Genomic DNA, 23,696 nt, shown 5'->3' with positions numbered 1-23,696 from the left:
AAGTTCTTAAAAATATGTTGTACGCACACAGGATAATATTCCATTAACGACGTATAATGTTAAAATAACGCAGGTTTGAAATCGATATTGTAAAATATATCTTTTAGTTTAAAAAAATACCCACAACAAATTATGGTTTCTGAAGCCTTATTAGTTATTAAATATATATTTTTAAAAACCATTATAAATTGTAGCTCTCAGTATGATGATGTGTGTTTATGAAATTATCGTACAAGTGAATTATTATTAATTAAGATTATTTTTAAATATTACAACAGTTTTTTGGATTTAGATTATCCAATTTAAGAAATTGTACATTAGTATGGAATTTTTATACAAAAGCTGCACAATGGAAAATATTACTTCCACCTTAATATTTTTTGTCAACGGTAAAAAGGTAAGAAAAACAATTATGTTTTTAATCGTAGAAAAATGGTAATCAAAATGAAAATAATAAAATCAAATAAATATGAATTTGGAATTTCCATCTACTAAAGAATACAATTACTGCTAGTATAATCACAAAATATTGAATCCTATTAATTATCATATTATTTAAGATTAACATCCTATCGTCTATCGCTATTTATAAGTAAATAAAAATTATTTTTGATACTTAAGTAATTTTATACTATTTGTGTTTATCAGACGGATTTATTCAAAATTTTTCATTTGTCTAAAACGCATAAAATACCTATATTATTTATATTTTATATATATAAAAATATTCTTAATTTTAAAATAAAATTTGATTATATTTTATGTTGTGAGTTTGTGACACCATTATGGATCTTGTTTTTATTGAAAATGAATTCATTATATGGTCTACTAGTATTTCATATAATATGTAGCATTACAGCTAGTGACCAGTGCAGTATATTGTGGGTTCTTATATAAATATGAAACCCTGTAATTATTATATATTCTTTTTTTACAAATGATTAATTAATTTTTACCACATTAGTCACTCGTATTAGTCAATCTCTTTTTTAAATATATTTACATTAGCTAAACTATACTTTGTAAAATAAAAACTTATTAAACTTTATTAAACAGGTTGTCGAAGATAAAGCTGACCCACATTGGACTTTACTTTATTATTTAAGAAATAAATGTATCCTTTTTAAATGATTGTGTTAATTAAAAAAAAAATATTGGCAAATGGTGTCAAGTGTGTCTAGTGACACACTAATATGTGGATGTGTTAAATTTGTAGCTTATATTACTAAGTATGTTTTGTAATATTTTTTTTTTTTTTTTGATACTTAAGGCTATTGAAGTGATTTATTATTTTATTAGTATTTAATTATTATAATACAATTGACGTTGAATTCTATCACTGGATGGCCTCCCTCGTCATGTATAACATTGTTGTGTATTCTTTTAATTTTCTTTTTTTTCGTTTATTATTATTAAAATGTTTCAGTACAATGGGTGCTATTATAAGTACAATTTAATTTTATAAATTGCCTTAAATAAAAAAAAAATATATTATAATTTATAATAATATATATTTACCACGTTTTATCAACCTATATAACTAAAAAAACACAATATCTTAAATGAATAAAAACCATTGTGTGTAATAAAAGTCATAACTATATTAAAACATACGTAAAAGTGAGTGTTTAGTTACCATGACTTATGAATTATCTTTTATTATATTTTCTAAACTTAGATATAAAAAGAAAAACTTTAACGAATTTCTAACTACTAAATAATTTGTAATTTTTTGCGACTGAAAAATGTTGTCAAAATTCTAACTTTAAATGTATATAAAAAAATTGTACCTATACACTTTTAATATTTTTAAACAGATATAAGAATACATTTTGTGGATCTTGTATTAAATATTCAAGAATTTTGACCCTGCGAATAATTTCGATCTACATTTATAGAAAAAAACAAAATAAAAAGTCTAAAATAACACAAAAAGAGTTAAATTTTTTTTAAAAATGTTGAACGAAATTGATGATTTAAACTTTTCGTGAACATTTTAAGTATCTATTTTTATTTTTTATTTTTTGAAATACAATAAAATATCAAAAACTGTATAAGAGAAATAATTATTTTACGGGTGAATATCAAAATCAAAGCATTTTATCGAAAATTTATTGTAACTCATAAAAAAAAAACACGTCATTGTAAAATTAATACATTCATCACTTCGTTCAGAGTTTAAAAGGAAACACGACACTATTATGCATACATCAATAAATTATGCTAATTAAAAATTCCTTAAATTTATCACTACAGTAAATTTATGTGGAACTAAATTGGGATGTGCTGAAGGAGGATGCGGAGCTTGTACTGTAATGGTATCAAAATATGATCACATTAAGAAGTCTCCATTGTATCCTTTGATCTACTAAAGTCTAAAATATGAACATGCATTTTAAATAAATACGTATAATGTGTACACTAATTGTATATCATTCATAAAGATAAAAACTCTTTAATTAACTAAACTTTAGACACATGTCTGTCAATGCCTGTTTGTGCCCTGTAGTCAGCTTACACGGATGTGCTATAATAACTGTTGAAGGCATTGGTAACACAAAAACAAGATTGCACCCTATTCAAGAACGAATAGCGAAAAGTCATGGATCACAATGCGGATTTTGTACACCTGGTATTGTAATGTCTGTATATGCCATGCTCAGATCATTAGAAAAAACACCCGATGAAAATGACCTAGAAATTGCTTTGCAAGGTAGATTTAATCATTTTTTAAATTTAAACGTTCAGACTGCTTGTTAACTATTATATTTCAGGCAACTTGTGTAGATGTACAGGTTATAGACCTATTTTAGAGGGGTTGATGACATTAACTATTTGTGGTAAAATCTCTAATGGATGTACAATGGGAAATAAATGTTGCATGAAGACTAAGAAAATTGAAAATGACGATGAAGATATGTGCAATTCATCCGAATTCTTACCATATGATCCTTCTCAAGAACCAATTTTTCCACCTGAACTCATGGTGAGAAACAAAAATAATATATTTAATTATTTACTATATAAGTATCTACATTTAGTATATTTGCGTAGCTTACAAATGAGTTCGATAAAGAATATTTGATATTTAGAGGTAAAAAGACTACGTGGTATAGACCAACATCACTTTTGGAATTATTGGAACTTAAATATAAATATCCCAATGCTCGTATAGTTGTCGGGAATACCGAAATTGGTAAAGTACATAAATAGGAAATGCATATAACAGTAAAATTAATATTTTAATATCATTTAAATAAATAGGAGTTGAAATAAAATTCAAAAATTGTCAATATCCTGTAATGATACAGCCCAATAAGGTGTCTGAGTTAAATATCATTAAAAAGTGTGTTAAAGGATTAATTGTTGGAGCTGCGGTAACTATTAACCAATTAGAAAATGAATTAAAGAAACTAATTGATATTATACCAGGTAAGATATTTAAACCATATAATGAACATTATTAATATGATAGACTTTAATCAAATAATTATCAATTGTTAGATCATAAAATTAAAATAATAAAATCTATATTAGAGATGATACCTTGGTTTGCAAGTAAACAAATTCGTAATGTTGCTGTAAGTTCACCCATCACTTTTGAAATTATTATTTGTAATTAAGTATAACAGTATGGAATATAGATATTAAATTATAAATTTATATTTCATTTATCATTTTTCTAGTGCATAGCCGGAAATATTATAACGGGAAGTCCTATATCGGATTTAAATCCAATATTTTTAGCGGCTCGTTGTCAGTTAAAAGTACAGAGTAAACGTAATAATTTATTTTATGATTGCAAATGTAGAAATTCTATTAATAAATGTATTAATCTCACGATTTATATTTTATTCCTAGAAAATGGAATAAGATTTTTGAAGATGGACCATACGTTTTTTACGGGTTATCGACGAAATGCTTTACACCCAGATGAGGTTGTAATTGATTTGTTTATTCCATTTACACAGAAAGTAAGCGTTTGGTGTAATTGTTTAATTCGATAAAGTGCTATATATATAATCATTAAAAATTAAAAAAATTGTTTTAGAATACATTTTTTAAATCGATTAAACAATCAAGAAGAAAAGAAGATGACATAGCTTTGGTAAATGCTGCATTTTATGTAGAAATATCAAATAATATAGTAAAAGATGCAGAGCTAGTTTTTGGTGGAATGTCAGCTACTGCAGTTATTGCTCAAAAAACTAAATCATTAATAATCAACAGCGAATGGTCTGAGTCTTTGTTAGATGATGTATATTTAGAGTTACTTAAAGACTTACCTTTGGCATCAAATGCCCCCGGAGGAATGGTGGCTTATCGTAAAAGTCTTGTTCTAAGGTGATTATAATGATTAAATAATTACAATAATTTTTTGTTATAGTGTACATCTAAATGAGATGTTATATTTTTTAGCCTATTTTTTAAATTTTACCTTTACGTGTGCAATCAATTAAATTTGACAATGATAGATGCACACCATTTAATTAATGGCAACAATGTTATTACACATAATTCTAAGTACGCTCAATACTATAATATAGCTTCAAATTCTCCAAGCCCAAATGACGCTGTTGGTAAACCATTAGTTCACAGATCAGCTATACAGCAAACTACAGGTATCATGTTGCTTATAAATAAATATATATAACTAGTTAATAACATTCATTATTAGTACCCCTATTTTTTTTTTACCAATAAAATTATATTTACAACTTTTATACGGAAAAATACAATATAATATTAGTACTAGAATTTAAATGATAAGAAACTTTTTTTTATGAAAAAAATTAAATATTTTTAAGTTGTTTACATTAACTATTATATAATATGTATTATCATAGGCGAAGCAGTATATTGCGACGATATACCTCGTCGTTCCGATGAACTTTATTTAGCTGTTAAAACATCTATACATGCCCATGCTAAAATTATAAGTGTAGACTATACCGAGGCTTTATCACAACCTGGCGTGGTGACCATAGTCGATGAAAAAGATCTACCAGGAAGCCGCAATATGGTCGGCATAATGCCGATTAAAGATGACTATGTATTTGCTAGAGAAAAGGTATTATAATGTATTGTTATTTGTTAAATACATGTTCATAATTTAAAGTATTACAATTCAAAATTCGAATATAAAAATCAAACCTATTTCTCAGGTGGTCAATTTTGGGCAAATAATTTGCGGATTAGTCGCTGTAGATCCAATTACCGCACAGGATGCAGTTAAATTAATCCATGTTCAGTATGAAGAATTAAAACCGATAATTACCATCGAGGTATGTAAAGTTTAAAATTTAAATGCTTATGGTTAATTTGATCAATTAAAAATATTAATATGTGTAATAAATATAATCATGATTGTTTACTTGTATCATATGTATGAGAAGCCACTACAATATACTATGAGCGAACAAGTAAATACAATCTTAACCAGAAGTCGTTTTAAAAATAAACCAGTATTATAGATACAAACGTATAGACTTTTTGAAAGAATATAATAAGTAATAATTTTCACACAAAATAATATGTCTGGTGTTTAACAGAACGAATGAATTTAAATTGCTTACGATATTTTTGGTTACTGTAAATGTTTATAGGAAGCTATTAAAAATGAATCGTATTATGATGGCCGGTGCGCCTATTTTGAAAAAGGATGCATAGATCAAGGATTTAAAGAATCAAACCATAGTCTAAACGGTACCTTAAGAATTGGCGGGCAAGATCATTTTTATTTAGAAACTCAGTGTTGTATAGCAATACCGATGAATGAACATAATGAGATAGAAATAATAAGTTCAACACAATCGCCAAATGAATTGCAGGTATAAATTATACGAGCACTATACATTATAATGTTATTTAAGTTTTTCTGTCAAAACTGCAGTCAATTCAGAACAAAAATAATATGTTTAAATTTTAAAATAAATTCAAAAGGCTTTCTATTTTAAATAATAATTAAATATTTATAAAAATAATAGCTAAAAGCATAATTAATATTATGTTATAGAAATATAACAAAGAAAAAATCATGCATAGGTACTATTATTGAATATTTTTAATAAACAAAAATTTAATTTAATTACCTAATATCTATATCCTGAAATTTAAAACTTACAATAATAAAAATAGATAAAACTACTATGTTCATTGTGTATTTTTGGTACATTAATTATAATTTATAAATTTAATAAAAAAAAAATTAATTAATTAAAATGTATAGTAGGTGGTATAAAAATCTATGTATGTATTATGTATTTATTATCAATAATACTTATTTTAAGCTCATATAATGGTAAAAAAAAACAAAAAATGCATTTATAACCTAAAAATTCTAAAAAATGTCCTAAAAATATCAAAAATTATCAAAAAATGCAAACACGCACCACCGATATAATATTATCGCTCGATAAGAAAATACTCCGATAAAAGTTGTTAAGTTGTATGCAATTAATTCAGCTAATTGGATGGTGAGACATAAAGATAAATTTCAGTATTGTCTAATTTAAAACCGGATTTCTTGATGTTAAGTTCAAAATGAAAATAATTTATTTTACGTAGTGCTATGTAGTACTTATATTTCAATGAAGTAAATTTTTTTAGTCATAATACGAGAATTTAAATTAAATTAATTAAATCAAAAATGTCCCAAAATTTTTTTTAAAAATGCATAAAAATCGTCAAAAAATACTCTAAAAAGTATAAAATCCGTTAAAATGCAAAAAAATGCCCTAAAAAATGTTGTGGTTAGAACACGGAGTATTTGAAACACATTTGTAGCTTGGAAAGCATCGTACGACTGTAAGACAACCAACAAAAAAAAAAAGATGCAAAGCATTTAAATTCGAGCCCTATTAATAAGTTGTAAAAACTAGACTTAGGTAATCAATAAATCTCTTCCAAATTCTTTGTATATATACTAATATCATATGCTAAAAAATCTCTTATTTTTTGTTTAGTTAAAATTCAATACATAATATTTAGATAAAAATTCAAATTAATGTAAATACTTTTTATAAACATCTTGTTTGATCAGGAAAGTATATCACATTGCTTAGACATACCGGTAAATCGTATAGTTTGCAAAACAAAACGTCTTGGTGGTGGCTTTGGTGGTAAAGAAACTAAAGCATTTACTATAGCGGCGCCATGTGCAGTAGCTGCTGTAAAGTAAGACTGCAGGGATGGAAGGTTTGATATTAGAAAATATATTTAATTTTTTTTCTAGAACTGGAAAATCAGTTAGATGTATGCTGGATCGACACGAAGACATGTTGATCACTGGTGGAAGAAATCCATTTTTATGCCACTATCGTGTTGGATTTAACGAACATGGACAAATTCAGGCTTTGGACATTTCTGTGTACAATAACGGTGGAAGTTCTAGAGATCTGTCTGCGGGAGTGAGTATACTTATATATTTTTTAAGTAATTTGTATTGAGTATATACATATTATTATTATTATAATTATTTATTAAATCAAAATATTATACATTTATGTTTATATTTTACAGACAATTGAAAGATGCGTTACTCATTTAACGAATACGTATTATGTCCCTCATGTTAGAATATCGGGATATATTTGTGCTACAAATTTACCATCAAATACGGCTTTTAGAGGGTTTGGTGCACCCCAAGGAATGTTTTTCGCGGAATCAATTATCGATCACATATCTAAAGAACTAAACATAGATTCAAATGCAGTGAGAGCAAAGAATTTCTTCGTAAACGGACAGATAACTTATTATAATCAATTGATATCTAATTTTACTGCTAAAAATTGTTGGGACGAGGTATTAAAAAGATCAAAATATACCTTGAAGTCTAACGAAATCGAAAAGTTCAATAGGTATATCTTATACGTGTTACGCATATTATAACTGTTATGTCTATTATAATAATATATAGTATATGTTCATTAATTGGAAAGTTAGTAAAAACAATTGTCAATCTTGGTAAAAGGGAGGCCATTAGTCATACACGAGTATATTACATTAACAACCTGCATTTAAATATTAGTGCTGCATCATGAACTTTACTAACTTTCTAATTAATTGAAAAACTGTACAATCTGGACATATATATAAATAGAACAGCTGTATAAAAACTTTGCATGAATTTGTGTAGTTAAGATTAGAAATTAATAGTGTATCCCTACAAACCTCCACCACTGACACATGTAATGCGGACGAAACCTCATGTCGACATAATAGGTATATAGAGTGCATCTTTTATCAAACAACACTCATTATTTCAAAATCTATTAACGTTTTTGAAAATATTTGTCTCACATAATTTCCAGTCAAAATAAAACAACATTTTTTTAAGTTTTTTACTTTTTTGAATGATAATATACATTTTTTATTTCATTTTCTAGAGCAGAATATTTTTTGAAGTATTTCGATACATAATAATCGAAATTCAGATGACTTATGAATGAGTTATAATTATTTTAAGTTTTTTTTTTATTGGATAGCGAGTGGTACGATGATACTCCGTAAAATATTGGTCTACTACTCCAGCCAATCAAACTTTAAATACTAATAACTCATAAACTACTCATTCGATTTTTATATATCAAAATACTCTGAATAATATTCTGCTTTATAAAATTAAAAATATATGTTGTCATTTAGAAAAATAAAAAACTTTAAAAAAATACAACGATAAAAAATATTAAAAATAATAGTTTAAAAAAAAATTTTGATTGGAATTGGAAATCACGTAAAAAAAATATTTTAAAAACATTAACTTATTTGAAATAATGTATCTTGTACTCAATATATTATTATATAGATGATTTTCGATAATTACATTTCAAAATTATGCACTATTGAGTCATATAACCATAGATCTTATACGAAGTCTATGCATACCTATAACTGAAATATGTTTATGTCGATCGTATCCAAGCTCGAGTCAGAGTTGAAGTTCGCAGGGATTATTTTTTTAAATGTTGATAATGTTGATATGTTTACTATAAATGAAAATAATACCTTTACTATAAATGAAAATAATACCTATTATTATACGTAACGTAATAACTGGAGACTAGAATTATATAAATCAAAATTATCTGTATTGCTGCTGGTAGTTGCTTTAGTTAGTTTTGAATTTGCTTTTTGTAAATTGTCGTTTTCATAGTTTCTCCATTTAATTTTTTTACAATTCGTTTACTAATCACAAACCATACATAAACAATACGGTTTTAGAATGAACCGTTGGAAGAAACGTGGCATTGCAGGCGTACCGACGATGTACGGTATCGGGTTCTCGGGTGGCTCGAAGTTTTTGAACCAAGCTGGTGCACTGTTGCTCGTCTACATTGACGGATCTGTACTGCTGGCGCACGGCGGCGTCGAAATGGGCCAGGGACTACACACGAAAATGATCCAAGTGGCTAGTAGGGCCTTGGACATACCCGCCGAGTCGATACATATCAAAGAGACCAGCACAGACAAAGTAGCAAACGCGTCTCCGACCGCTGGCAGTTTCAGCTCTGACCTTAACGGGATGGCCGTTCTCGTGAGTATACGTACACGCAAGTCAGTAGCGAAGCCGAGACTTTTCTTTGGGGGAAATTTTATAATTTAGAAGAGGTTTAACAACTAAGATCCCTCATAAGTTTGGTATGCGGCAGATACCGCGGGTAAAATATAACATTTTAGATGCAATACATTCACCACCAAATGCAGTTTTAAATTTTATTCTAATATAGTAATATAAAGTGTTAATTAGAGGAGGGCTACAGGCGCTACAGCCCCGTTATGGTCTTAGTCATCCCTGGTGGCTTCTCCGTTGTCGCAAATATTTGTACAGCTTATTTTTTTTCGTTTACATCATGACAAGATTGATAGATAGGTAACATCACAGCTAATGCAGTATGCTAATTTCCTTCATACCATCACATCCACATATAACATATAACATTTATATTATAATAGTTAAATAATAAAAACGTGAACAACAAATAGAAGTAAAGAACTACGATATATGTATAGGGGAAGTGAAAAAATATTAATATTCAATCAAAAAACTGTGATGATGAATATTATATCTATTTTGTCATGGTTTACATGTTATAACTTACACATCATAAATTTATTGTGTATATTTATTGTTCTGTTATCGCTGTGACAATCGTGTTGCAGAACGCTTGTGAGATCATTAATGCCAGATTAGAACCAATCAAGAAGAGGAATCCCGGAAGTTCATGGGCTAAATTGGTAAAGACTGCGTATTTTGAAAAAGTTAACTTGTGTGCTTCTGGATTTTACGCGTAAGTTTAGTGATGCCTTTATTGTTATTTTTGATTAAGACACATAACATCGGTTTTTCTTAAACTATATGTAATCATTAATAAAAGTATGATTCAATAGACAAAATATATTTGTTCAACATAACATAGATTTGTAACTTTGTATAAGTTATTTCCTCGGTTTACCACAGTAATATCGCCATTATATATTTAAATGTATGTATTGTATTATAGGTATTAATATAACATTATGTTAGTTGGACCTTAGAATAAAAAATACAAAAATAGTATTGTTATAAGTTTAATGAATATTATTATTTATTATACACTTCTTACATACATATCGAGTTTAAACGAAGGTCATGCTCATAAGTTAATGAAAATCAGTACCTACAAACTTTTAATATCTAAAAAAATTTGTATTATATTATATAAAAATATTGAAAATATATATGTACAATGCAAATTTATATGCATGTGTATACTGTACAATTGCTTACTATATAAGATACAGCAAAAAAAAAAACTTGGATTTTTAATACTCATCAATCGCGTATTAATTATTTTTTTTTACATAACATTATTGATTTTTGTTAATTAACTTAAAGGAATAATACTAATAAAAGTGATGTTTGGTAACCATGAAAATTAATTACTTATGTTGTTCGTAGAAATCACATTATAGGAACAACAACAGATCAAGGCACAGACAACTATGTTTTGTATTATACTAGTGGGGCAGCTGTTTCGGTGGTCGAAGTGGACTGTTTAACTGGTGACCATGAAGTATACAGGGTTCATATTTTCTACATTAAACAGGTTATTATTTTCGTTTTTTCTTTCTCTCGATCAGGTTTTAAGCACAGACATAGTAATGGACGTGGGACAGAGCCTGAATCCAGCAATTGATGTGGGGCAAATCGAAGGAGCTTTTATGCAAGGTTATGGATTATTTACATTAGAAGAACTTGTTTACAGTCCAAAAGGAATGTTATATACGAGGGGACCTGGTACATATAAAATACCTGGTTTTTCGGATATACCAAAACAGTTTACAGTTTCATTACTGAAAGGTTCAGAAAATCCAAGAGCTGTTTATTCATCAAAAGTAAAAATAATTTTTTAACCTTCCGTTACAGGATATCTTCGTACTGTATACTATAATAATATGTATTATTTAGGCTATTGGAGAACCGCCGTTGTTTTTATCAGCTTCGATATTTTTCGCAATTAAAAATGCCATATATTCGGCTAGAGAAGATGCTGGTGTCACAGGGTATTTTAGATTGGATGCTCCAGCAACTGTGGAAAAAATTAGAATGTCTTGCAAAGACAATATTACCGAAAAGGTACATTTATCCATAAAACGTCTAAATTACTAGTGTAGAAATCGAATATATTTTAATCATGTTTTCTTTACTGCAGCTTGAAAAATATGAAACCAAGGTAGCTGATTCATGGAATATTATCGTTTAAGAAAATGATAAGAATAAATCAAACATAAATACTTTTTATAATGTTTAGGTAGTTAGTCGAATTATTATAAAACAAAAAATAAGGCTTATATAATTTAAATATTAGTACATTTTTTTTAATTATTGACATATTAAATTAATCAAACTGCATTAATAATAAGCTTGTTAATTAATAAGTTAGTTAAAATAGTTACGATATATTATTATAGTTAACGTATTATTAGAATTTTAATATTACAGAAATAAATAATATTTTAAATTTTAAGTTATTATAATTAATTTTTAACTGGCCAAATGTTAAGAAATTTTTACATACAAATTGATGTATAAATATAATAATGCATAATAAATAAAATATTTAAATAAATACTTGATAATACCTATAATAATTAGCAAACTCTAAATATTGTATATTTTAGACGTACCAAAATTAAAATATCATTAATAATCAATAGATTATATTGTGTGTTGAGGTATTTAGACTGTCTACATGTCTATAATCGTAATATTTAGTTATATATTATATTTTAGTCAGACTAAAAAAGAGAACAAATAGTTAAGTTAACGATGGTAGGTATTTTGTTTTTAAGTCTTTCTCATTATAAGGAATCTATATATCAAAATAGCAATCTTAATTCTTTTTCATTAAATTCTGGTAGTTAATTGACCACATAACGACATATCTTAACATTCTATTATCAAGTTTTTTCAGTTGATTCGAAAAAAAATTTAAAAGAAAGTAATAAATCTTGAACTTCTGGTTTCGAAAATCAATGATGAATATATCTAACTGATAGTTTGTTTTAGAGAAAGTACGAACAAAATGTCACGTGTCTTTTTTCATAATATAATTACTAAACCAAACTTTATCTAACTTTTTTTCCTAATTTGTAATAGCAGTTCGAATAATTTATCTTATATATATATTATGTATTATTGCTTGGCATTGTTTTTTTTTTAAAAAAAGTGTAAATTAAATAGTTATAAAAACAATATTTATATACACAACGCCCAAATTAATATACGTATAACTAAACTATACATATATTCTTAAAATTATACTAACAGCTAAAATGTATTATCAACGTATTTTTCTAGCCCTCTATTCAAATGGTATAATGTAAAGGTATGTTTGAAATCAATTTTCACGTATTTAGATTTTATTTTTTTAAGCGAAGTTACATAATACATACCTACCTAATTACAACTATTTCATAACTTGCGTACCTACATGTTATAACCATATGAAATATACCTATTAATGTCGAATAAAGAAATAAATAAGTTTCTTATTATACGTTATTCAATGGAATAAAGAATAAACCATTACGAATTATTTGTCTGTCTACGTTGATCCGTCTTGTCCTTGACTTTGTATGCAACAAATACAACCACGGTATAATGTATCGTATTATATTATATACACACATAATACGAACGATTTTGTTGACGATCGTAATAAATATAATAATAATTATAGTAATAGTAAAAATGATAATGATGAATCAAAAATTGTCTTGGAACTGGTTATGGTGTGAGAAAGTGGTCAACCTTAGATTACCACCGTACACAGTGCACCTGTACAACACAGTTCAGCAACAGTACGCAAGCAAGTTGGTCACTGGTAGAATAAAGAATATTGCTTTCGAAAAAATGACGTAAATATTTGTTTTTTTTGTGATCTCGTAAACCAAGACTACGACGTAGGAATGGATTCTGCACTTAAAGTGATCGCAGTGATTGCGTTTTACGTTTTTCCAATCGGTAAGTGTATGCTTTGTTAAATTATCTAAAAAATAATATGATTAGCCGTAATTTAACCTGAATACAAGTCATTTAAAAAACTACAAACATTTACTAAGCAGATAATCGTGTCTGTCTCGTATGCATATACTTTATGCATTACATAGAGTTTATTAACATTTTTACGTAACAGGACATAATAAGATTATATATATTGCATATAGCATAACTTAAGTTTTATAAAGAATATTTTAACTAAGCTTATAAACTTTAAGCTTATATAAACTATAGGTATACTGCAGGATAAAATAATATTATGAATAATTTAGAATACAATTTTTTTTTATCTATATAGATTTTTATTGATGTATTACACATATTATGTATACTTGCTGTCTGTAATTTGATTATTTTTGATCAAATACTAAATACGCATGTCGATCATAATATTTCATTCAAACTACGAGCTTAATATCATAATAATAGCTATATAAGCACATATTATGTAAATACTATAGGTATAATGTCATGGCCATTAACGAAAGTCTGCATTTTTCAGTTAAATAACAAATTAATGTGTATTTAAAGTGTAGCTCATTAAATTATATTTATGTTGCGCACACCTAACGATTTCAAAATATATTCTTTTATATAAATTGATAATAAAAATGAATCAATCAAAAAATATAAATGGTATACCTTTATTCTTGTCTTAACTGAAAAGATATTATAACTATTTTGAAATACTTTTATTGTAATATGATTCTAAAACTCAATAGAAATTTACAAAATATGACATATGTATTTTATTCGACTACAAAATATTGTACATATTGTTTTTGAAATGTTTAGATTAATTAAAATTGTTTATAGATACAAGTATTACCGACATCAAACTAATGACTGGTTAAGTTTGGATTTAAAAAATAAATTAAATTATCTCGATAGGAAATGCAAGTTGTATATGAAGAGATGATAGAAACAGAGTAAAATTAACAATTGTTATTTAAATTATAATTTATTTAATATTTTTGGATCCTTGTGAATAAAATGTTAGACAATACAGACATATTATATTTACAACGCAGAGACCGGATGTAGAGTTTTTGATTCACATATCGGTGCCAAATACTGAAATACTAGTGTATTAATATTATAATATACTATATCAACTGTCGTATTCGTAACACGATTCTGAGCAACGTTCGATTAAATTTAAAAAACGACGCTTATTAATATTTTTTCACGGTCGTCGATAGTTTGAAAGATTACTGTCAAAAACATAAAATGACTTAATCAATATATCAAATAGACTCAATTTGTAAATTTTTGTTACCGTAGAGCTAAATTTAACTTGTAGAGCAATTTTATGTTTGAAAAAGTGTAAAAATAATAAAAAATATCATTATAAATATCACTCTCTTTATAAAATTATGCAAATTATTCGACATTTAAAAAATAAATATTTGTTCGATCTGAATCAACAAGTCACTTGCTTGAAATTAGTTACTATCATTTATTTTATATTAGGAGAAATTGGTAATAAATCGTAACAAGCTCACGGTGGGTAAAAGTGAAATCAGTGAAACCGATTTCAAATAACAATTAGTGACAATTTATAAATGCTGGAAAATATAAAACATGATCATCAAATCAATATTTTAGTCTTTTCATACATACGTATGAGCATGGATTTTATTAAAAAAAAAAACAACGATTTATTCGTTTTTGAAACTGAAAATTTCAGACATTATTGTATTGAGATTAATATTTGGCCTTACTGTGAAAGCGTAACATTTCAATTCATCTTTTTAAATGTCGATTATGTGTATACCACATGATCTACTATCACTTCCCACAATACCTTCTCACACATCGTTATGTAATTATTATTCTAGGAGCATAATAAAAAAAATGTATGTGGAGTTTTTAATAATTATAATATGTGCTAAGGTCGCTAAAGAACGTTGAACTTTACTAGACATTCTCAGGACATGGTGCACCAAACTAATTTAGATTAGCCCAACTATTCCAGCGGTTAATTATAATTCGATCGTTTAAATGTTTAATCATATACAAATATAGAATATAATTCGAGCACGTATCTATAAATAACTGTACCTATAGATTAATAAGTAGGTAATCCAAATTTTTGCGTAATTTTAATTTTAATATTTTATTAGATGTAGTATTTCTGAACAATAATGATTTGTTTTTAACAAATTTACAAAGTTAAAAGCATAAAACTATAAACTTAGCATTAAATTATGGGGAGTTTTTTTTTAAGAAATGTATATTTCTATAACTATTATACATAAAACGATTTAATTTATGACTCACGATTGTTTTATGTCTCCTGAATACATAGAAATTAATGCGGTCACTACATAACTTGAAAATAACCAGTACCTATATTTATTGGTTTTGTTGCTTCGAATTGAATGTAATAGAAGTTTAATATTTAAATTAATTTCTAGAATAAGCGTTCAATTAAATTTTTACATAAAACTAATGCAAATTGTTTACCTTTATCGGGTTTTTTTTTATCATAACAGGTTTATTTTGACTATTTTTGATACGTTTTATTTTTACATTAATAAATCTAAAACTATTTATTATGTTGAACTTATTAATCTCCATATTTTTTATTCTAATACAAAAAATATTGTGGAAGAAAATAACCTTGGAACTTATTACAAAACTATAAAATATTTAATATATTTTTAAAATAATAATAAATTCCATAATGTTATATAATTTGTATTATTTAAATAGGTACAAAATATATGACGATAAAACCTTGATATTTAATAAATATTTTATGCTCTTATATGTTATAATAATTATATAATATAATGAATTAAATAATATATATTTATGTTTTTAAATTTATTTTAGCACTATGTGAAACTACTGGAGAAACTTTTGTCTGCCCTGAAGTCGGTGGAAATGGAAACTATGCTGATCCAGCCACATGTCGTCGTTTTTATCAGGTATTTTCAACATTTGATTGTATAAATGTCTATACATATATATTTTAAACATAATCACATTTTCAGTGTGTAGATAATTTTCCATACCTAAATCGTTGTCCTGCGGGATTATACTTCGACGATGTGAACAAATTATGTACGTTTAAAAATGAAGCCCGGTGTGGACCTCTTCCTACAAGTAAGGTTTTATTCATATTAGTATACAATAAAATACTAAAAATATAATGTCATGATTTGATTTAGCTGAAGCTCCAAGTACAGAGAATCCTATTGATTTAGCTCAAAAATGTGATACGAGTCAGTGTACATTACCTTATTGTTTTTGCTCCAGAGACGGAACCATCATACCTGGTGGCTTAGATCCAAAAGAGGTATGTTTTTTTTATCATGATAAAATAATATTTTGACTTTGTATTCTCAAAAATGTTTTTAGACACCCCAAATGATTCTGTTGACATTTGACGGAGCATTGAATCAAAATAATTATGATCACTATCAAAAAGTATTTTCCCATAATAAGAAAAATCCTAACGGATGTCTCATTAAAGGTACATTCTTCATATCACACGAATACTGTGATTATAATATGGTACAAGAATTCGCACACAAAGGCCATGAGATTGGTGTTGAAACTGTGTCGTAAGTATATATAAATATATAAACTAAACTTCAATAACTATATGTAGTTTATAACACTGAAAAATTAAATTGATGATGTTTATTATACATTGATACGTATTAATAATAATTAGAGTACCTGAGTACAGATTTAGATGGCATTTGTTTTTTTCTTACTAGTTCAAAGCGAAGCTTTATTAGCTATAAATGTGAAACATGTAATGCAAAATAAATTTATAACATTTTGGATTTTGAATTTTATGTTTTTATTTTTAATGCTTATTTTTTACTGTTTAAATATTTTAGATATTAATTAATTTAAAAAAACATACTAACAGAGTAAATTTCTTTTAAAATACAATTTAAATCGAGGAGTCTTACGATTATGAATTTCCTGAATTATATTAAATTAAGATTTAAGACTTTCTAAAAATAAAGATTATAATATTAATAACATTATTTTACAATAATTTTATAATTTATTATTAAAACAGCAATTAATTTAAAATTAATGTTAAACAAAAATCCGCTTTATAACTTGTTTTATTTGAAATTCATATTTTACTGTTTTTGTGGTTTAAAATCAATATTCTAATAACAAATATTATTGATATCTAAAAAAAAGTTAATTTAAATTTAATTATGTATTCATAGATTACAAAAAGGATTACATGATAAAGGATATGAAGAATGGGTCGCTGAAATGATTGGAATGAGAGAGATCTTAGTCAACTTTGCAAATTTAACGAAAAGTGATATAGTTGGCATGAGAGCACCATTCCTAAAGCCTGGTAGAAACACACAATACGAGGTTTTTAAAATTTTATATTTTATATATTTATGTAGGTGATTATAAAATAGATTGAAGATAAAAAATATTATTATATATTATTTCTTATAACTTCATATATCCTTCCTTTTTTTTTTATATGTATATTTGATCATAGAAATTTTTCAATAAATTTGAGAATTCTTTATTCTACATAAAGTGTGTTATCACATTTGAAATTGTATATATACTTTCATATAATATGCAATTTTTATTTTATTTTTATCAATCAATGTATAACTGATTTTCTTAGATTTGTATTCAACTTTTTTTTTTTATTGAAAATTGATTTTCCTTTCCCTTTAATATAATTTATTAATAGTTTTAACTCAATATATAAATTTAAAAATTTACACAACTGGAAAATGTTTAAATCTTTTCAAGTATAGACAATAATGTAATATATATTAATTTAATTCTAGGTAATCGAAGACTACGGGTTCGTATATGATAGTTCGATCGGTATACCTCCATCTAGGGTACCAATATGGCCATACTCTTTAGATTATAAGATTCCACATGAATGCAAGTCTGGAACTTGCCCAACCAAATCATTTAAAGGTTAATTTCTAGAAAAAAAAAATATTAAAAAAGTATAATCAATTTCAGTTTGATCATTTCATTTTTTTTTTAAGTAATGTAAATTGTAATGTTACATTTTTTCAAATAAATATTACAGGTACGTGGGAAGTTCCTTTGAACGCTCATTACGTGGCGACTTACGAAGGCGGCCACTGTCCGTATTTAGATCAATGCGTATTGCATAGTCATGATGCTACTGAAGTGTTCGAATGGCTCCGTGAAGATTTCGAACGGTATTATTCGCAAAATCGGGCGCCTTACATGATGCCTTTCCACACTAACTGGTTCCAAATTAAAGAGCTTGAAGATGGACTGCATAAGTTCATTGACTGGGCAAATAAACAGTAATTAATATTTATAATTATAAGGTTGATAAAAACTGAACTAATTAAAACTAAATTTTCAACTTAGGCCGGACGTATGGTTTGTCACAACCACACAAGCATTAACGTGGATGACTGATCCAAAGACCACCAAAGATTTGTCTGGATTTGAACCATGGATGTGTGATAAACCTGAACAATTACCTTCGCCACCTTGTAATTTACCGAACAAATGTCCATTATCATTTAAGCATCCAGAAACCAATGTATCCGGAACAAGGTAATTTATTATAATCTATATATTATATTATGTTACGTGCTAAATAGAAAACTAAGATTTTTATATAATGTTCGAACAATGTATTTAAGTATTGAATACCTATTATAAGCACTAAGTAGGTAATGTATATTTATATATAATCGCACATATGAATCGAGCATCTTAAACAATGATAAATGTTTATTGAGCAATATAAATATGAAGTTATATTCAAGTTTAATTCGTAATATGTATAATTTTTATACCTAAATACTAAGTAGTTAAGTAACCAAAACGAATGTAATGGATACAAATTTTTTTGAAAATTTAGAAATTTCAAGGTAATAAAAATAAAAAATATCATAAATATATGGCAGTTAGCATTGAGTGCATTCGCAATTTTTATTACTTTGATAGTTGATGGTGAGTCAAAAACAGGCGATCACTATCACTTATTGAGTATCGAATATTGCCTGTATTCATTAATTGCATTATCTATAAATTATATCTATAAGTGATATACTAAAATAAGAAATTTAAGTATAAATTTGCAGTTTTAATGGTTTTTAAATGTTTTCCAAACTTAACCATATAATTTATTTACACGAAATCTATTAAATAATTTATAAATTAATATATTTTTAAAATTTAAGTAGGTAGATGTATCAAAATACAATAGCTTTATAGTATTTTAGAAGAAAAAAAATAATTAATAAATATTATGACGATTTCAGGTATTTATCCACGTGTAAGGAATGTCCAAGGAAATATCCATGGCTAGGTGATTCAAAAGGAACTGGTGTTGCTGGAGCCGATGTGTACTCTCCAGACAACAGAAAATAGTTTAATAATTATTTTTTACTTTATAAACCAAAAATATTTATTATTTTCTTTTTTCATTTCTTCAATTAATTTAATGTTTAATGTTTAATTCAGTTTAAATTATTTGATAAATACCTATTTGATGTTTCACAAATTATTTTAATAAATATTAAAGATTTCCAACATTTTATAAATGATACAATACAGGTTTTTTTTAATAGTAATGAGAATCCAACAAATAAATAATACAAATCATAGAATAGTATGATTATACTATATATAGTCTATATTGTCCTAAAATAATATGTAGTTAATATTTTCAATAAAGTTTCAAACCAAACGTTTTTCGTATAATTTAATTTGTTTTTATTTAATCCTATACATATTTGAATATTTCTAATATTGAAATATTCTATTGGTGTTTATATATTTATTGTAAATGATATACACTGATATCTAACTAATTATATACATACAATAATTTACATGGATGTAGTTACCTAGGTCAAATTAAATTACCTAATACTTTAAAATTAAAGGTATACAATTAACTTCTTACTTACGAATTAATTTTTGCTTAAAAATAATTATTTACCTGCGTAATTAATTATTTAAATCTTGAGTCTTAAAACATTAATAGATTATCGTAATTATAATGTTACAAGTTAATATGTACCTACTATCGGTAGGTACTAGGTACTATTGGCGTATTATATGATCAATTGGTAATTAAATTTATTTGATTAAAAATTAAAATTTATAATGACTGTTAATACAATAGATATTTAAAATTAAAATGTGTAAACTTTACTTTATAATTTCGAGTTAAAACATTTTTTACTTTTAATTATTAGGTATAATATTGGGTAGTTGACCTTAAAATTTGTTCAAACAATAAAACTGCTACATTTTTTTACGAATGCTTCAACGCAACATTTCAATGCAGTTCTAACCAGCTTGTAAGTAATTTTTTTTCACTCACCTACCTAAACAAAACAGACACCTTGAACAGAATTGGTTCCGTGACCTAACACACAAATATTTAAATAATATAAAATTGCATTAGGCGATCTCAACTGTGTGACTTCCTCTAGTAGTCTAGTGTATATTCATGTCTCTTATTAAATTTCGTTAAATAAAGTTAATAGTAATTAAATATAATATTAATATAAGTAAATAAAGTTCGTTGTTTCAATTTATCGAACGTTATTCGAATAGATTAACGTTTTTCAAAAATAAAAATTTTTATTTTTAAAACCTATAATCTTCGCACACGCGGAGCATTGATTAAAATATTAAATAACATCATCGGTTATCGTATTTATTTCACGAAAAGATATCTACACTATATTATGAGTATTTCTTGGACCGTGATCGTAACCATTAAAACTTCTTCATGACCGTAATTTATATCATATAGTATAGTTATATAGATATTATGAATGATATCATCGCCGTTGCGCGGTGTGTCGGAAAATGAATTAATATTTTGCGCTCGACGCAGAATAGCTATAATATCAACACATAGATGGCGCATGCAGTTATGCAAAATTAAATAAACAATATTGTAATTAATATTTTGAGTTCTGGTCGATGTTATTTTCAGTTATGCCTCGGATTCTTACTCATTACTCAGTACTCATCTAGTCATCTACACTCTAACCCGATCAACCCAATCTCTTGCACAGTACGCTGTTGGTACTAAATATTTATTATTATTTTAATAACAATATTTTACATAAGTACATTTTTAACGGATAGCTGATTATGTCTGAGGTACGAGTAAATAATTAATTAGTTATATTGCGCTATAATTATGTTAGTTACATAATTGAAGTTTGTTAATAATCAAATGCAACAGTCGAGGGGATAGCATACTAAAATGTACATACCTCTATGATATATAAGGAAGTTGTGGATTTGTCGTAAATAAATTTCGCTGGCCGCTGTTGAGATTTAAATTTTCAAGTATGACTTAGGGACACTTATTATAGATATATACTATTGTCCAACACAATATATAGGTATTCCTATAATTATAGGCTATAGGTAATACATACCTATCCTAACCCAATCTTAATATATTATAATATTATTACTTTGTCATAGACAGATAATATTTTTGAAAATTGATCTATTCCGCTTATTATTGTAATTTAGAATTGATTGTTTAAATGTAATATTTTTGCAAAATTATAGTGGGTAGTTTTCAATAATAGATATAATTTATAACGTTCTTCTGTTAAGTGTACTGTGTACCTACATATAATGCATTTGTATAATCATATAAATATATAATGTCATAATAATTATAAGTCATAACCAACACTTGAAAATAAAATATGGAAAAATATATTTATTAAGACGTACTTAGGTATAAAATATAATTTATAAGACAATCCACGAATCCACCTACGTCGAAGTTATTATTATTTACACCATTGATGTTTGTTAAAATTGTATTTTTCGTATAAATTATTATATTAATTGGACATAGATATTATTATAATATATTTATTTTTTATAATAATTATTATAATTTATGTAAGTAACCTACATATTTGTACACACAAGTTAATCAATATCATATCCCTCAATAAAACCATGTACATGCATAATAAATAGTAAAATGTTTTAATCTAAATTTATCTATTGGAACAATTTTTAATACAATGTTTTTCATATTTACGAACAACGTTGAACATATTTTTCTTCCATGATGCTCATCGTTCATGTACTCTTTGTCTCTATGTGCACCCCATTTTCCGTCATTTGGAAAATCGTTAAGAGATGTTTTTTTATCGTAACTATCTATTATGTTGAATAAAACGTTATTATTTATTGTTAATCTTCTAACGATAAATCAATTATTGGAATTTATATCCGGATGAATAAAATATAAATATATTCGATAAACTTAAACACAGGTAAATACAATTTTTAATTACATACACCTAGTTTAATTTTAAATCATTTTTATAACTGAAATACAAAAATGTTTTGATTTGTTCAAAACATATGAAGGTATATAGTCAATTCAAAATTTGATGTTAGTGATAATACACAATGTATTTCATCAATAATGAAGATATTCCTGAGAAAAAATCAACATTTTTACCAAAATCAGAAATCGTGTCAAAACCAGAAATCGAGCCAAAACTCGACATTGCATTACAACCAGAGTTATCTACGTCTATTAATGATAATACAATACATCAATCGAAATCAATTGCCAATGAGAATAAAGCTGGGAAGCGAGTGTATGGTCGAGCCAGGGCAAATTTGAGCTTCAGCTCATTTTATATATTCTGTGAAGATTTTCGCAAACAGCTTAATTACTTATATCCTCATAAAAGTGAAACTTATCATAAAACTATGTAAGTATTTACACCAAAAATAGTTCTTAACATTAAACATTTAAACATATTATATATTTTATATTAATTTATCGATCGAGGCGATAGTATTAAATTAAAAGTTATACCTACCTATGTAGATTATTTTCAGTTACTTATTAATTTATTATTGATATAAAAATAATGAAATAGTAGGTATTATTATTTAAAAAAAATATCGTACATTTCACACTTCATGATAACAGTTTTTAATATGAGACTTACGTATATAGTACCTATGTAAATTAGATAAGAACAATAAGTAGCCAGTATTCAAAAGTAACTTAAAACAGTTTAAATAAATTACACAATATTTTTAAGCTTTTATAAAACAATAGTTTATTCTCATATATTTCTGTAATAATATACCTATCATAAACTAAAAGTAT

The 23,696-nt window shown here is 26.1% G+C and overlaps 2 protein-coding genes across 3 annotated transcripts; both read left to right on the top strand.

The window, feature by feature from the left end:
* Positions 1-182: 182 nt before the first annotated feature.
* LOC132921223 (xanthine dehydrogenase) lies at positions 183-12,010 on the top strand. 2 transcript variants are annotated; one of them, XM_060984111.1, is made up of 24 exons: positions 183-397; positions 1,057-1,114; positions 2,257-2,353; positions 2,475-2,713; positions 2,775-2,986; positions 3,055-3,196; positions 3,265-3,432; positions 3,505-3,581; positions 3,687-3,780; positions 3,862-3,974; positions 4,052-4,344; positions 4,420-4,622; positions 4,848-5,071; positions 5,166-5,285; positions 5,607-5,831; positions 7,043-7,176; positions 7,235-7,409; positions 7,522-7,859; positions 9,223-9,535; positions 10,162-10,289; positions 10,940-11,054; positions 11,122-11,376; positions 11,450-11,617; positions 11,694-12,010. In XM_060984111.1, the coding sequence occupies exons 1-24, from the start codon at positions 323-325 to the stop codon at positions 11,742-11,744; spliced, it is 4,017 nt and encodes a 1,338-aa protein (XP_060840094.1). In that variant the 5' UTR covers positions 183-322; the 3' UTR covers positions 11,745-12,010. The 2 variants fall into 2 exon arrangements, with proteins under 2 accessions (XP_060840094.1, XP_060840095.1); XM_060984112.1 differs by lacking the exon at positions 3,505-3,581 and having other exon boundaries at positions 3,687-3,767.
* Positions 12,011-13,316: 1,306 nt separating this feature from the next.
* LOC132921559 (chitin deacetylase 1) lies at positions 13,317-20,266 on the top strand. The gene is made up of 10 exons (XM_060984636.1): positions 13,317-13,507; positions 16,385-16,479; positions 16,546-16,657; positions 16,723-16,850; positions 16,913-17,118; positions 17,752-17,908; positions 18,349-18,487; positions 18,606-18,852; positions 18,920-19,111; positions 19,825-20,266. Exons 1-10 carry the CDS (start codon positions 13,453-13,455, stop codon positions 19,931-19,933), a joined length of 1,440 nt encoding a protein of 479 aa, XP_060840619.1. The 5' UTR covers positions 13,317-13,452; the 3' UTR covers positions 19,934-20,266.
* Positions 20,267-23,696: the final 3,430 nt, after the last annotated feature.

The sequence above is a fragment of the Rhopalosiphum padi genome, chromosome 2 (genome assembly GCF_020882245.1).
Source record: "Rhopalosiphum padi isolate XX-2018 chromosome 2, ASM2088224v1, whole genome shotgun sequence".
NCBI lineage: Eukaryota > Metazoa > Arthropoda > Insecta > Hemiptera > Aphididae > Rhopalosiphum > Rhopalosiphum padi.
The sequence above is the reverse complement of the archived record's forward strand: the minus strand, read 5'-3'. Positions and strand labels throughout refer to the sequence as shown.

Excerpts from the sequence above, each read along its gene's own strand:
- LOC132921223 (XM_060984111.1), top strand. The coding sequence starts at position 323 with ATGGAATTTTTATACAAAAGCTGCACAATGGAAAATATTACTTCCACC. Across the intron at positions 398-1,056 it reads TTTTTGTCAACGGTAAAAAG|GTTGTCGAAGATAAAGCTGA; the intron begins GTAAGAAAAACA and ends TTTATTAAACAG. Across the intron at positions 3,197-3,264 it reads TGTCGGGAATACCGAAATTG|GAGTTGAAATAAAATTCAAA; the intron begins GTAAAGTACATA and ends TTAAATAAATAG.
- LOC132921559 (XM_060984636.1), top strand. The coding sequence starts at position 13,453 with ATGGATTCTGCACTTAAAGTGATCGCAGTGATTGCGTTTTACGTTTTT. Across the intron at positions 17,909-18,348 it reads GTAGAAACACACAATACGAG|GTAATCGAAGACTACGGGTT; the intron begins GTTTTTAAAATT and ends ATTTAATTCTAG. Across the intron at positions 18,488-18,605 it reads CCCAACCAAATCATTTAAAG|GTACGTGGGAAGTTCCTTTG; the intron begins GTTAATTTCTAG and ends TAAATATTACAG.